Source organism: Centruroides vittatus, unplaced genomic scaffold (assembly GCF_030686945.1).
Source record: "Centruroides vittatus isolate TY-2023 unplaced genomic scaffold, ASM3068694v2 contig_941, whole genome shotgun sequence".
Lineage (NCBI taxonomy): Eukaryota > Metazoa > Arthropoda > Arachnida > Scorpiones > Buthidae > Centruroides > Centruroides vittatus.
This window is the reverse complement of record NW_027122625.1, coordinates 2,712,591-2,725,766: the sequence shown is the minus strand read 5'-3', so window position 1 is coordinate 2,725,766 and position 13,176 is coordinate 2,712,591. Positions and strand designations below refer to the sequence as shown.

The window sequence follows — 13,176 nt, the reverse complement described above, 5'->3', positions numbered from 1 at the left end:
ATGTAGGAAATATAACAGGATACGTCCGATAGGAAATTTTTTGATATACGCATGCTTAACAACTTGTTTACATTTGAACAATACGAAAAGATACGAAGTCGACCATTACTCATTCATCTCGGTTACGAAAGTTCGTTACGAGAGAGGGAAAAAATCGATTTTTTCCCTCGAGAAAAACCTACAATAATACAAAATTCCACCCCCGATTCATAATTTAACGCTCGGTTTTTTTTAAAAATTAATGTATTGTTACGTGTTGTGCGCGCAACGAAACGTCTTACGTGACGTTCTCGTCTTTTTTTTTGGATGTTTAATAAATACTTTATTACGTCTTCGGCGAAAAAAAATCACTTTAAAATGAATATTTGAAGGGGAAAAGCGTTAGAATGATTATTATAAGCTTTCAAAAATCTATAGAGTTGAAAACATGCGTGACTACATGAATTTTTCAGTCGTAAGTGCGATTTCTGATCAGGTGTGGTTTCAAAAATGGCTGTGATTGAGAAGGAAATTTGTAAAAAGTAATGAGTTTTAAAGTTATTTTTATAGATTTAGAATTAGAATATTCAAAAAAGAGTAGAAAAGTTCTATAATTTTAATTCTAAAGCGCGCGATCGTCATCTAAAGGGCCCTTTATTTAAAGCGCCCTTCATCTAAAGCTATCTTCAACTAAGGCACCCTTCATCTAAAGCCCTATCCCCTTTACCTCGATCGAGTAATGCTTAATACAGTCGAACCTCCAAACAGTGGCCACTTTCTTGCCAGGAACGTTTCTTCCCGAAATACATGCAGGATAACCACCAAATGCCGGCTATTTTCTAAAATGTTTCCGTCTGTGTCCGTTGTACAAAGGTTCGACTATATAATACGATAATTGACGAGTATAAATGTAAAATTTATCATTGTAAAGTGCACTAAGAAATGCGGCGGAATAAATTTAATTCACTCAAAATGTCAAACATATAATGTCAATTCGATACAAAATGTCACCCGTATCATTAAGAGATGATGGAAAACTTTAATTAAAGATAATTAAAGTTAATTCAATGGCGTTAGTAGTTTAAATTAACGCGGCAAGGATTTAAATAGTTAAAGTGTTTTTGATCGAACTGCGGGTCAACTTCATTTTCCAACTTTGTAAAAGTTTGCTAATTGCTCATTTATTACAGTCCAAACTCTACCTCTCGACAGCGGACATCCTTCAAGAACCTTTCCTAGAGCAAAAAAAAAAAACCTACATAAAATTACCCCCAGATAAGGCCGTTTTGTTACCGTCGGTGGCCGTTGTTCGCAGGTTTGACCGTATATGTACTGGGTCTAGACTTTATTACTATAAATGCCGAAGGGGAAATGTACTAAAACGATTATTAACTTGCGATTTACGGAAGAAGAAGGATGGTTATTTCGTTATAACGAATCGAGTTTCGTTATTGCGGCTTGAAAGAGTATCGCAAAAGGTATCCTCCCTCGATATTACGAACTCTAGTGTTTTCAAGTAAAAAACAGATATGTACGGTCGAACCTCCTAATGACGGCCATTTTTTTACGTTTCGGTCAATGGCCGCTGTTCACAGGTTTGACTGTATTAACTATTAGCAGGGAGAAGCCAATTAAGGTACGTTATCGCGAATAATTCCACCAAAATGCGGAATCGGCAACAAATAGAGAAAAGTCGAAATTTATCGATTTTTGGCACGGTCTAAGTTTAGAAACGGGGGAAGGAAATGGCGTAATTTCGAGAAATTCGATACGCGGAGGAAAATTACGAATCTTTATTAATGAAAAACGGTTTCTTTTGACGTACAGACAAGCGGTACGTACGTTTTTTCCACTCGGAAGTACGAAGACGTACGGCTGATAGTCGAGTGGATGAAGGGGAAATTCGCATTTACGCTCCTTTTTTTCCGGCGAGGAATTGAATTTCAGATATTCTAAAGAAGGATTATTCCTTAATCCTTAACACAAATGGCCGAGAGATGTCAAAATTCCCGATTTTTGTTTGTACAACGACTTCCGTCTCGTTTAACTCTCGTTTAATATCCTGCGAACGGGACATATTACAACAGGATTAACAATCCCCCACTCGCAAACCGTGTGCCATCAGTTTTCCTCGTTAATGTAAAATTCCGACTTTTGGGCCCCAAATGTACGTGTGTATTCAATTTTTAGTACATTAAACCGAGTGTTAGCATGTAATGTACTGTACTGTACTGTAAGCCGGTTGGCTACACTTAAATGTAAACACTTCGACTGTTTTAGCTTAATGAACTATAAATAGAATTTTGAATCGTAAATGTACGCTTAGCTGCGTACATTATGTACAAATTTGGTATGAATTTTAACTAAAACCGTGAAGCATATTAGCAATTTTCGCAATTAAGTTACTCCGGATGAAGTCTACGACCGGCTGAAAGTGATATAAATTCTGCGCGGAAAAGGAAATTCCCATGTGAAAATTAATTTAAAGGTTCAATAAACGTTTTTAATTCACTTGTGTTTTAAAAAATATCCAAAATGGCCGCCTTACAACGCGTAATACAGTAAAACCAGTGTAATCCGGATATTTTTTTCCGGTTTGGGAGGTGTTTTTTTTTTAACAAAAAATCGCCTCGTTCATAAGGATTTTTTCCCGTTTAGGCAGGTTTCCGTTTTATTCAGGTTCCGTTTTAGACAGGTTTTACTGTATGTACTTAATCACAAGGAAGTAGAAATAGTAGCATCGTTCGTGAAAGATATATTAAAGCCGCCTTTTTTTTTTGCTTGTAAAAAGTAATATGTTAAGAGGTTTATTTATAGAAAATGATGTCAAACATAAATTTTATACGAAGATGTAAAGATATCAGTTGAAAGGCTGGAAAGATATCAGCTTAAACGATTAAATGTATGTACGGAAAGATGTTTTGAAATATGTGATATGCTTTTATTGAGAGAAATCAGCTTTCCTTATTTAAAAAAAAATTGATTTCCGGGAAGAACCAATGTGAATAAGGATGATTTCTATGAGGAATAACCGGAAAAAAGCTGATCTGTACGAGGAGGAAGTGGATAAAGATGATTCCTACGAGGAACAGCTATGACGAAAGCTGATACGACTGCGAAGAAGGCTGATTTCCATGAGGAACAACAATGAAGGCTGATATCTATATGGAAAGCCATGAATGAAGCTGATACCTATGAGGAACAGCTATGAAGAAGGAGGATTGTATTCTCTGCAGATTAAACGCGCCTAGTATTAATGATAATATTTATATTCACGTTAATAAAGATATCAAACAATATCTTTAAAAAATTGTAAAATTGCTACTAGAAAACTTAACGACAACGTAAAAGTTACAGCTGAGATATTGCATAAAATTTGCGATTATAATTAATTTTTATCAAATATGGTTCAACTGGCGACTATATTTAGAAGCAATTAGCATAAAGGCAGATAGTAAAGGACAAAGTTCTTGTTGACATCTTTATACACTTGTCTCTTAATTGCAGAAATCGATAATACCTCTTCAGGTTACGTTTCCCACTAAATATATTGTTTATATTAAAGAAAACAATCGATCCTAATTAACTTGTATCAAATTAAAATCGATGACTCTATTTTTATCTCCCATCGGGTATCGATTCGCATTTTCCACTCCGCGCACAATACTTTAGGCCTAATGTACAGTACAATGTACAAAAAAATCGATACGGTATCCATTCGATGGCGATGGGGAAAAGGGGAGAAAACAACAGTTTGATTTTTCAATTATCATCAAGCAACAGCGGATCCAGAAATCATTGGAGGGGGTGCAGAAAGGAAATGTGCCTCACAAAATTCTGAACTTTGCGGTTGTACTAAGGAAAAACCCCTAAAGAAGAGGAGGTGAGCAGGGCGCATATCTGCGCCCTGCTCACCTCCTAATAGAAAAAAAATATGGCAGCAACAAGTTTGATTTTCAATTATCATCAAGCAACAGCAAGATTCAGAAATCTTTGGGGTGCAGATATCCAACAGGCCTTATAAAATTGTGAAGCACCTGGCTGTACTCGGAGGAACCCCAGAAGGGGGTGAGTTTTGCCTGGCGCCCCCTAGATTCTTCCCCCGCCATCGAGTGCGATGATTAAAACAACAAACACGAAAAATCTATACGACCGACTCGATCCGTTCTACTTTATATAGATCTATCCATACAGACGGACACGCGGGTAATTGCTCTCCAGAGTACACAAAGTATCAACGTGAATACGTCACAAAATGACTCTGATAAATAATTCCCTACTTTCAGATTTTTATGCAAATAAAATCGATATTATGTTCCCATACAAAACCTAATCCTAGGGGATGACTGTGTTTGCGCACCCTTCAACATGAAATCCTCCATATTCATGCTTAAAGATGCCGCTAAACGCGAGGGAATTAAAAGAATAATAATAAAGAAATTGACTTCCCTTGTCGATTATCTGGGCGTTTTTTAAACCGGCACACGGGAAAATAAAACGTTTAATTAAACCTTTACATCTTGGGATGAGTTGTTTATCTAGTCGAGATTTATATAAGAATGTCATATATTATATTACCGAAATGATAAAAAAAGCTTTTTTATAATTGAATTGGTTACTATAGTGACTAGCCTTTGCATTTTTCTCCCTCTCCTCCCCTCCTATTGACGTTACTCTTAGGTAAATTGAGAAAAATAGTGTTTTAGGTAGAAATTCAAATTTGATTACTTGCTTTCGAAAAACACTGTTTTTTTATGCATACGTACTTAGAAAATTGAAATGTATTCTCGTGTCTCGTCCTTATACGTTCTTGTGACGTTATCAAGAAGTATATTGACCTGCATGTTTACGTACGGAGTCAGGAATTCGTAATGAGTTTATTCTTCGTATTACTTCTGTACGCGGGCGGATTTGTGGGGGTGTGCAGGGTGCAGCTGCACCCCATTTGAGAGGGAAAACTCACTTTTTCGAGCTTTTCTCGGGAAGAATTCCCTTCTGAGGGCTTTTCCAGGTTACAGGGGGCGAAGAAAGAAAATATGCCTTTCTCTATTCCTCTAAAGACTTCTGGATATTTCTTTACCCCTCTAAGGATCTCTGGATCGTTCTTCACCCCTAAGAAGACTTTTGGATCTTTCTTCAGCCCCTAAAAAGATTTTTGGATCTTTCTCCCGTTCTAAAATATTTCTGGTCCACTATTGTTTCTTTATGGTTATTGCAGAATATTTTCCATTGTTTGCTTGCCTGATATGAAAGTTTTTCTTATACATTATGTTTACATGTAGTTGCATTTCTTTTCTTTCTGTATTCACTTTAGTCGAAATTAAACTTTACAGACGGGTATAACTCTAAATTGAACAATATATTTACAGAATAATAGAACCTTTAGATATTCAAATAACAGAACCTGAATGTTCGTGAAATAATATTTAAAATATAGAATCTAAATGAAGGAATTTAGGGATGGGCGGATAATATAAGGTGAGCGATAACTCTTTATGTTAGAGAAATGTATAATTATTAATATAGGCGAGTCGACGACCGAGGGTGGAGGCGATTATGGTCTCAGCTTACTGCTATAGGGGATCCAGGATCGAATTTCAGCGAAAACACCAATAATTTTTCTAGAGGTCGGGCCCTATACGTCGCCATACGGCCACCCCTATTGCGGGCTTGCGAACCCACGATGGATATTGAAAAAAGGTTCTCTTAATGCTTCATGGGAATGACGAAACACGAGATGAGATATATTCTTATATACTAAATTGTATAGGACTGCAATTTTGAAATTGAAGACCTATACAATCCCACCGTCGCTTGTCAGTCTGTCTGTTCCACGTTAATCTTGGGAACGGAGTTAGATAGGCAAAAATCGAGACCCTATACAGAAAACTTCAGGATCAGTACAGGAACTCTCTGTCTGTACCGAAACTCACGCGATTTTTTTAAATTAAAATATATTATTGTAATTCGTGATATTGAAAATTACGATATTCATCATTTCAAGAATAATCCTGTATAATCCTCACAAATCTAAGGTAGGCACTTTAATGTCTAGTGTTCAGTAAATGACGTTAAATTGGCGTAATTCTGCTGCATATCAGACGCAAGGACTTAAATCTAACTTCATTCGCGCGATATTTTGTGATATTCACGGTGTTTTGACACGTGCGCGCGTGTAATTTACATATTCCGCACTGACCATTAGTGTGCCAATGAATCACCCACCCACGAATGGAGCTCCACCACGACCACGCTCATCACCAAATCGACTCTAAGAGTTTTAATAAACTCTTCAATACAAAATACGTGTTACTGTATAGTATACCTCTCAATGCCGAAACAAACCCAAAGTTCCTACTTCTTTGATTCTTCATCAATTACAGATCAACACGTCCAAGAACGGCAGTGTTGCCGGATAATGGCGCACCCTGCAGCTAAATAAGTTAGAGTTTAGGCTGTGGTTTTCGACCGGGGTGCCGAGCGTCATAACACCTCATAAAAAGCGCAATAACTCTAAATTGATAAAGTAGGAGCGCCGCAAGAAAAATGTTAGAAAGGGCAGCATTACCGTTAGAAAAAGAGAGTTGAAAAACAGTATCTTAGGGTCACCAATTTTAATTTTATTATTTGGTGGAAAGGAAGGGCCTCTTCTACACTATAATTTAGGACCAGAAAAGTTTTGAAGTTAACTTATTTCATATAATTATAATGTCAGAATTAAGGGCGGCCTGATGGCTGAGCGGTTAAGGTCACAGCTTACCGTTCTGGGGGCCCGTAATCGAACCCGAAAAGGTGGAAAAATCAAGAACTTTTCGAAGCTGGCACGTCCGATTCGTCTGGCTTTGTTCCTATCCACTAGACCATTGTGAGTTGATCGAACCTATAACGAGTTTACTAAAAAAATGGCCCACAGAGCGAATTTTTCTAAAAAATGTCAAAAATTAAGCGAATTTAATTTGTTTCCAAATAATGAAAATATATGAAACAAACAGTAAACATAATTTTTAAAGAATTTAATAATTTACAGGGCGACATTTCCACTTCACTCACGTATAAGATTTAGGAAGAAATCGGATATTAGTTCAGGTAGATTAAGTCTTCTTCCTTTCTTTGTATTGTATTGGATTTTATTACGAGATTATATCACAATATGATAAAGAAAAATGGAGAAAACTCTCACATAAATAAAAAAAATATATATAATAAAGAATTATCGAGAACGGAACAGAATAAGAGTTTTAAGATTCTCCTTTGTCTCTGACTCGAAACAATCGATCTGTGATGTCACACAAGTCCCGGTAAATGAATGGATTGCATCAACTTCCTTATCAAGAACTGTTTCTACGGGTCATTTCCTATATTGTTTAGGGAATTGAAGCAAAAGTTTCGCGAAGAAAATATTATTAACTGCTAATACGAAATCAAAAAAAAAAGAAAGAAATTAGCTGAAGGACAAAGACTGATAAGGAATGTTTCAGTTTGAAAATCATCTTTCAACTGCGATGTGATGAATGCCACACTCGTTTGTAATGCTGTGTGTTTATGAAGAAAGCATTAATTAAATCATATTATTGGACTGCAAAACCCATTCGTCCCACTGCCTGTCGTCGTTAATCTCGAAAACGGAGTTAGATAGATGAGAATCGAGACCAGATTTATGGAAAACTTAGGGGAGTTGGACCGGAAGTCACGTGATTTTTTTAAATTAAAAAATAATTAAAAACTGTTCGTTTGTGTTTATTCTTCTTAATTCGAGATGGTTTACGAAGTTGAAATTCTATAATGCAATTTGTATGCAAACACGGTATAACGCTTTTGAGGGTTGAGGAAAGAAACGGGAATTCTTATGAATATTCATTATCGTCTTCCGTGTACAAAAATACATCAAGCATAAATAATTTTAACGAAAGAAGTTTGAAGAATAATTATACTAAGCAGGGACAGGATAATAAATGATTATTCAAAGAGACGAATCTATTTAAGTGGGGCCCCAGAGAACTCGCAACTGTGGAGGATCGTATAGAAACTAAAGATGGGGCCTCCACAACTGTATTATCTAATTTAAATTTATACAATATTTATAAATATATCTTTCCTGAATCATTCCTTACTTATTATTTTTTATTTTCTTTCTGTGGAGGTCCCTTTTTTTGTGGAGCCTCAGTGGTTAAACCACTGAGCACCAGTTGAGTGTTCTCTCCTCACCCACGGGCTGGCCGGGTGAAGTTTTCCGGGTTTTCTTCACCTAAATAGGGGCCCACAGAAAGTCTTCCCGGGAGGCATTTCTCCTTGGCAGATCGCCAATGGAGCTGCCATATTCATCAGACCAACCTTTTCTTCGGCGAAGGCCTTGTGCGTGCCAGAACGCTGGCCCATAAACGATTACATTAAAACAATTTGTAATATAACTTATATCTAACTTTCTAAAGATATAGTCCTTGAAATTGATTATAAATAACGATTTCCTTGTAATATTTTTCAAATTTTGCCTACAAATACCTCACGAAGAGGCCATACAAGTCTAGTTTCTAGACTAACTTTATCTAGGTTTTTGGATATTTTCTATCAGATATCAATATAAAACGCATTAGAAACGATTAGTAATAAATTGCATTTATAAAGCAAAAACTATTTTAAAAAAATATTAACATAAACCTGCCCATTTACCTGCCACTAGTTGAATCTTCTCCTTACAAAAAATTCCACAACTCTCACAACAATCGATAAACTCCTCGAAATGATCGATATTTCTCGTCTTTTATGTTACGAATGTAACCTGTACTGAAAAATATAAAATTTTAATAAAGATTATCTTCAAATAGTTTAAAAGTTATACACAATTTAATATAATTTGTCTAAAAGGGGGTCATTCTTTCAATAACAGAATAATATCAGGGCTCGTGGCCTTAAGTTGTAAAATATAACAGGCCCTCATACAATGATAAGTTGTATTATGACGGTAAAAATGTGAGTCCTTAAGTTACAGATTCATAACATGAGGCCTTAAGTATACACTCGAAACTCGAGGCCCTAAGCCTCAGCTTGTTTAGCTATGCGCATATCCGACCCCATGATTAGTATTTTACTGTTTTTCTTGAAATAAAAATGATTTTATGCGCATTATTATAAAAATTTCAGGCCTTTCCCTTAACTAAATAACGACATTTATAAAAATACGATGCCTTAAGTTATAGACTCGTAACGCGAGGCCCTAAGCTGCAGCTTGTTTAGCTACGTAATTTAATGCCTTTCTTGGAATAAAAACGATTTCATGCGCATTACTACATAAAATTCTGCACATGTGCATGCCTATAACATTAACTGAGGCCTGAAAAAGTCGTTAAATTCTCTACATAACGTTATAAAAGTGATGCAGAATTCATTATCTCTTATATAACGGCACTTTACAACTTCGGTATACTATTTTTAAACAATTTAATTGAGATTTTTATACAATGAAACTGTTAGGAAAGGTCGTAAAAGTAATTTATAGCACGAGACCATGGGCACTTAAAGAATATAAACCCATTTTTTATATTTTTTATATATTAACTTAACGTTTCCCTATTAATCACCGTGTTTCATCGACGAATCGATAACAGTTTAATGATTATTGCGTGGACATTTAACATGAAATTTTTGCTGGATGGGGGCCACACCTGGTTGTTAAACAGGGGGAAAAACCCACAAATACTGTTTCTTCACGTTCTATGGGCAGTTACACGATGTGTGTAACTAGATGAAGAGTGATACAGGGAATTTTATGTATGGGAGTGAAGCTGTGTTGAATAATGGATAACGGAGAGGGGTGAGGATGCACCAATCAATCATTTCTTTGCATGGTTTACGCATTAATACGCGGATTTTCAGTGATGGGGGGAGTAAACGAGACGAGAATGGATGATTCGGGTGAATTCTATATAAAATTTTATTGAAAATATCGTCGGTAAGTTGATTTTTCTGTCAGTTTATCACACCATCACTTTGCCGTGATTGGCGGAAAGCATCCTTCAAATTCGGGTGCATGTCGAAAGATGTAGCTTATAAGAGAGAAAAAATAATGAAATTTTACTGTAGTACAATAGAAATACTCGATTTCTACGTGTCTTAACACGAAATTATCATTTAAACATTGCAGAAAACAATCAGAAACGAATCAGAAACTACCGCAGCAACATACGTCATATCCTCGAAGCCAGCCAAAATTCGGATAACGATTCTTCAACTTCCAACGAAAATCACAGAAAGACCGCAGTGCCTAATGAAATTAAATCATCGGCACCCGATAAAACTCCGGAACGTAAACAATTGTCGGTAACAGAAACAACAACCGTAACGGAAACCGCCATCGAGAATGCTACGAAAATCGAAGAAGAAGAAGAATTCTGCACTCCGCCAGGTACGCTTTAAACTCAATTGAAACTTAATTAAAATGACTTTTAATTAGGAATTTTTTTTAATAATTAGTTACGTAAGATCATTCTCTTCCAGTTAATAATGTTATCCTACTTGATTTATGTTAATTTATGACTAATAAATAATAAATAAGTAGCGGAGAATGACGCTTGTTATCTTCTCTTCGACAAATTATTTAAACATCTTTAGAATTATTTTATTATTCCTGAATATTATATGATTATTCCTTGATTTATTATTCGTGAATAATATATTTATATATTTATTAAACGTGAATTATTAATAATTCCAGGAGAAAACAACTTTTCCAATTGATAACTTCAATAACTTTATGTCAATATTATGCAATTTTAATGCTTAAGACAGTGCAATATTGATGTAAAATTATGGTTTTAAGCATTAAAACCTCATAAAATATGCTTATTAATTAATTTTCTGAGCTGTTTTATTGTAAATTGACTTCGTGAAACCATTTTAATGCTTAAAACCGTAAAATATCGATGTAAAATTAGAGTTTTCACAGTTAAAACCTTATAATATTAATGTAAAATTGCGGTTTGGTAGTTAAAACCTTATAATATTAGTATAAAATTGTAGTTTTAGTGCTTAAAACCTCATAAAGTACATGTATTAATTGATTTTCAGAGCTCTTTAATAGTAAATTGGTTTCACAAAACACGATCACAATTAAACTTTATGTCAATATTATTCGCCGTTATTGTTTAAAAATTAATTATAAAACATGTTTATTAATTAATTTCCGAAGTTTTCTTCTTCGTTTTTCCTTTCCTTTAATTGTTAATGGAATTTATAAAGTATTTATAACAATGAATTATTGAGTTTTAACGAATGTCATAAGGGCAGAGACGATCAATTTTATAAATTATTTTATCGCTAAAACAATTTTCCGTTTCGATGTAAATAAATGATTAAAAAACAATTAATTGATATTACAATTAATAAACAATACATTTAATTTTTTTTAACAGACATCAATTGTTCTAAATTGTAATCAATGTCTCTATCGAAAAATCCATCAACACCCTACGATAAATTGCTTCCCCGTCAAAGATAATTGCTTAAAAAAAGCAATTAATTAATTAGTTATCGACTTTATCATTTATTTAATTGTTTTATTGTTAAATTATTATTATTAACAATAAGCAAGGCACGAAACAATGCAGCAATTTTATTTTGCTGAGCGTCAATGTAATTTGCACACATTAAAAATTGTTACACGTGTTTTTTAAATAAATATTTTTATTATTTTATTAATCGTTAATTGTAATTAATTAGTTTTTTGTTCTTAATGTTGTTTAAGAAAAAATCGTAATGAAATTTAAAAATTTAACAATGAAATTAAAAAAACAATTAGCAGTTTGACAATTGTCTTTGTTGTTTAACAAAATTTACCTTAATTTACGATGGCGGGTATAAAATTGTTAATAATAAATTGTTCTATTGTCAATTAAAGTAATTTTTCTTGTTGCTTTATTGTTTTATTGTTGAATTAACAATAAAACAATTGTTACTTTTTGTTTTGATTTCGGTTTTTATTGCAGGTTTATTTTGAAATTTTGTTACAAAAATCAACGACAAAACAATTTATAACACAAAAGAAATTCAAAAACAAGAACAGTAACAATAAACCAAATTGTTTTATTGCTAATTGTATTGTTCATTTTGTAATTACATTGCAATTTTTAAAACAAAATTAACATCAAAACAATTTACTGTTAATTTTAACAATGCAATAAAATTAACAATAAACCAATTCGTAGATTGTCTTTATTGCCAATTTTATTTAAAATAAAATCATTAAGCCAGACCTCGCTCGAGATACGACATACGACCCCCCCCCTCTATCTCCACATCCCCTCGACCTTTAACCACCAAAATTTAATGGGCTAAACACCCTAATACATAAACCTCCCTGAAAAATTTCAGAAATTTTCGACAGAAAGCTTCGAAGCGGGTGAAGAAAGTCGGTCACCCCTAACCAACATCCATACATTCAGAAAAAACCCCAACCTTTAGGAGTTTTTTACCCATACAGAAAAAACCCCAAATCCAAAATTGCAAAAATCTTGTGGAGGAGTCATTTTTGACCGATCCCCCGTTGACCGTTTTATGTAACAGGGGGAAAATAAACAGGAAAGGTTAAGACATTAATTAGCAAATCTCGAAGTTTGGTGGGTAGTTTTAATCGAACGAAACGTAATTTAACAAGGTTTTTCTATTGGTGGATTTGGTGAGTAATCCAGACGTCAGGTTGTCAGTGGAAGGGGTTACTTTTATTATCCGAGATTCCTTCGGTTGCTGACATTTCTTCATTGAATAAGAGGAGAGAAAAGAAAGAAAAACTTCATTCTGCTTGACGACTTGTCTCCAGAGGATTCGCTCAGATTGAATTACTCTTTGATTTGATCGGAAATTTGTGTTTCTTCCACTCCGTCGCTTATTGTGTAATATAAGTTACCTGAAACGGGTTTAGAATGAAAACGATGCCCCTCCTTTAACCATCTCTTTCGAAAATATAATGGCCTTTCTATTGCAATTCTTGTGAATTTTTCCAAATTCTTGAAATTTGTTTCTTGAAAACAATTCGGAAAAATTTACAAGAATTAAAAGAAAAGGGGAAGAATACAAGTATTGTAAGAGAAATGAGAGATATTTACCACAATTGTAAGAAAAATTGGTGAAATTTACAAGAATTTTGAGAGAAATAGGCGAAGTTTACAGGAATTGTAAGAGAGGTAGGAAAAATATATAAAAATTTCA

At 34.3% G+C, this 13,176-nt stretch overlaps 1 protein-coding gene and 1 long non-coding RNA gene across 2 annotated transcripts in view; one reads left to right on the top strand and one right to left on the bottom strand.

Moving 5' to 3' along the window:
* Positions 1-13,176, bottom strand: part of LOC136984992 (uncharacterized) — a 278,551-nt gene that overhangs the window by 16,511 nt on the left and 248,864 nt on the right. The gene's annotated exons all lie outside the window — the stretch shown is intronic.
* The window catches only part of LOC136984920 (sodium/potassium/calcium exchanger 4-like), a 33,174-nt gene that overhangs the window by 752 nt on the left and 19,246 nt on the right, over positions 1-13,176 (top strand). Inside the window, exon 2 of the mRNA XM_067282060.1 lies at positions 10,118-10,378. Coding sequence (XP_067138161.1) covers positions 10,118-10,378 — 261 coding nt within the window. The remainder of the gene's footprint in view (positions 1-10,117; positions 10,379-13,176) is intronic.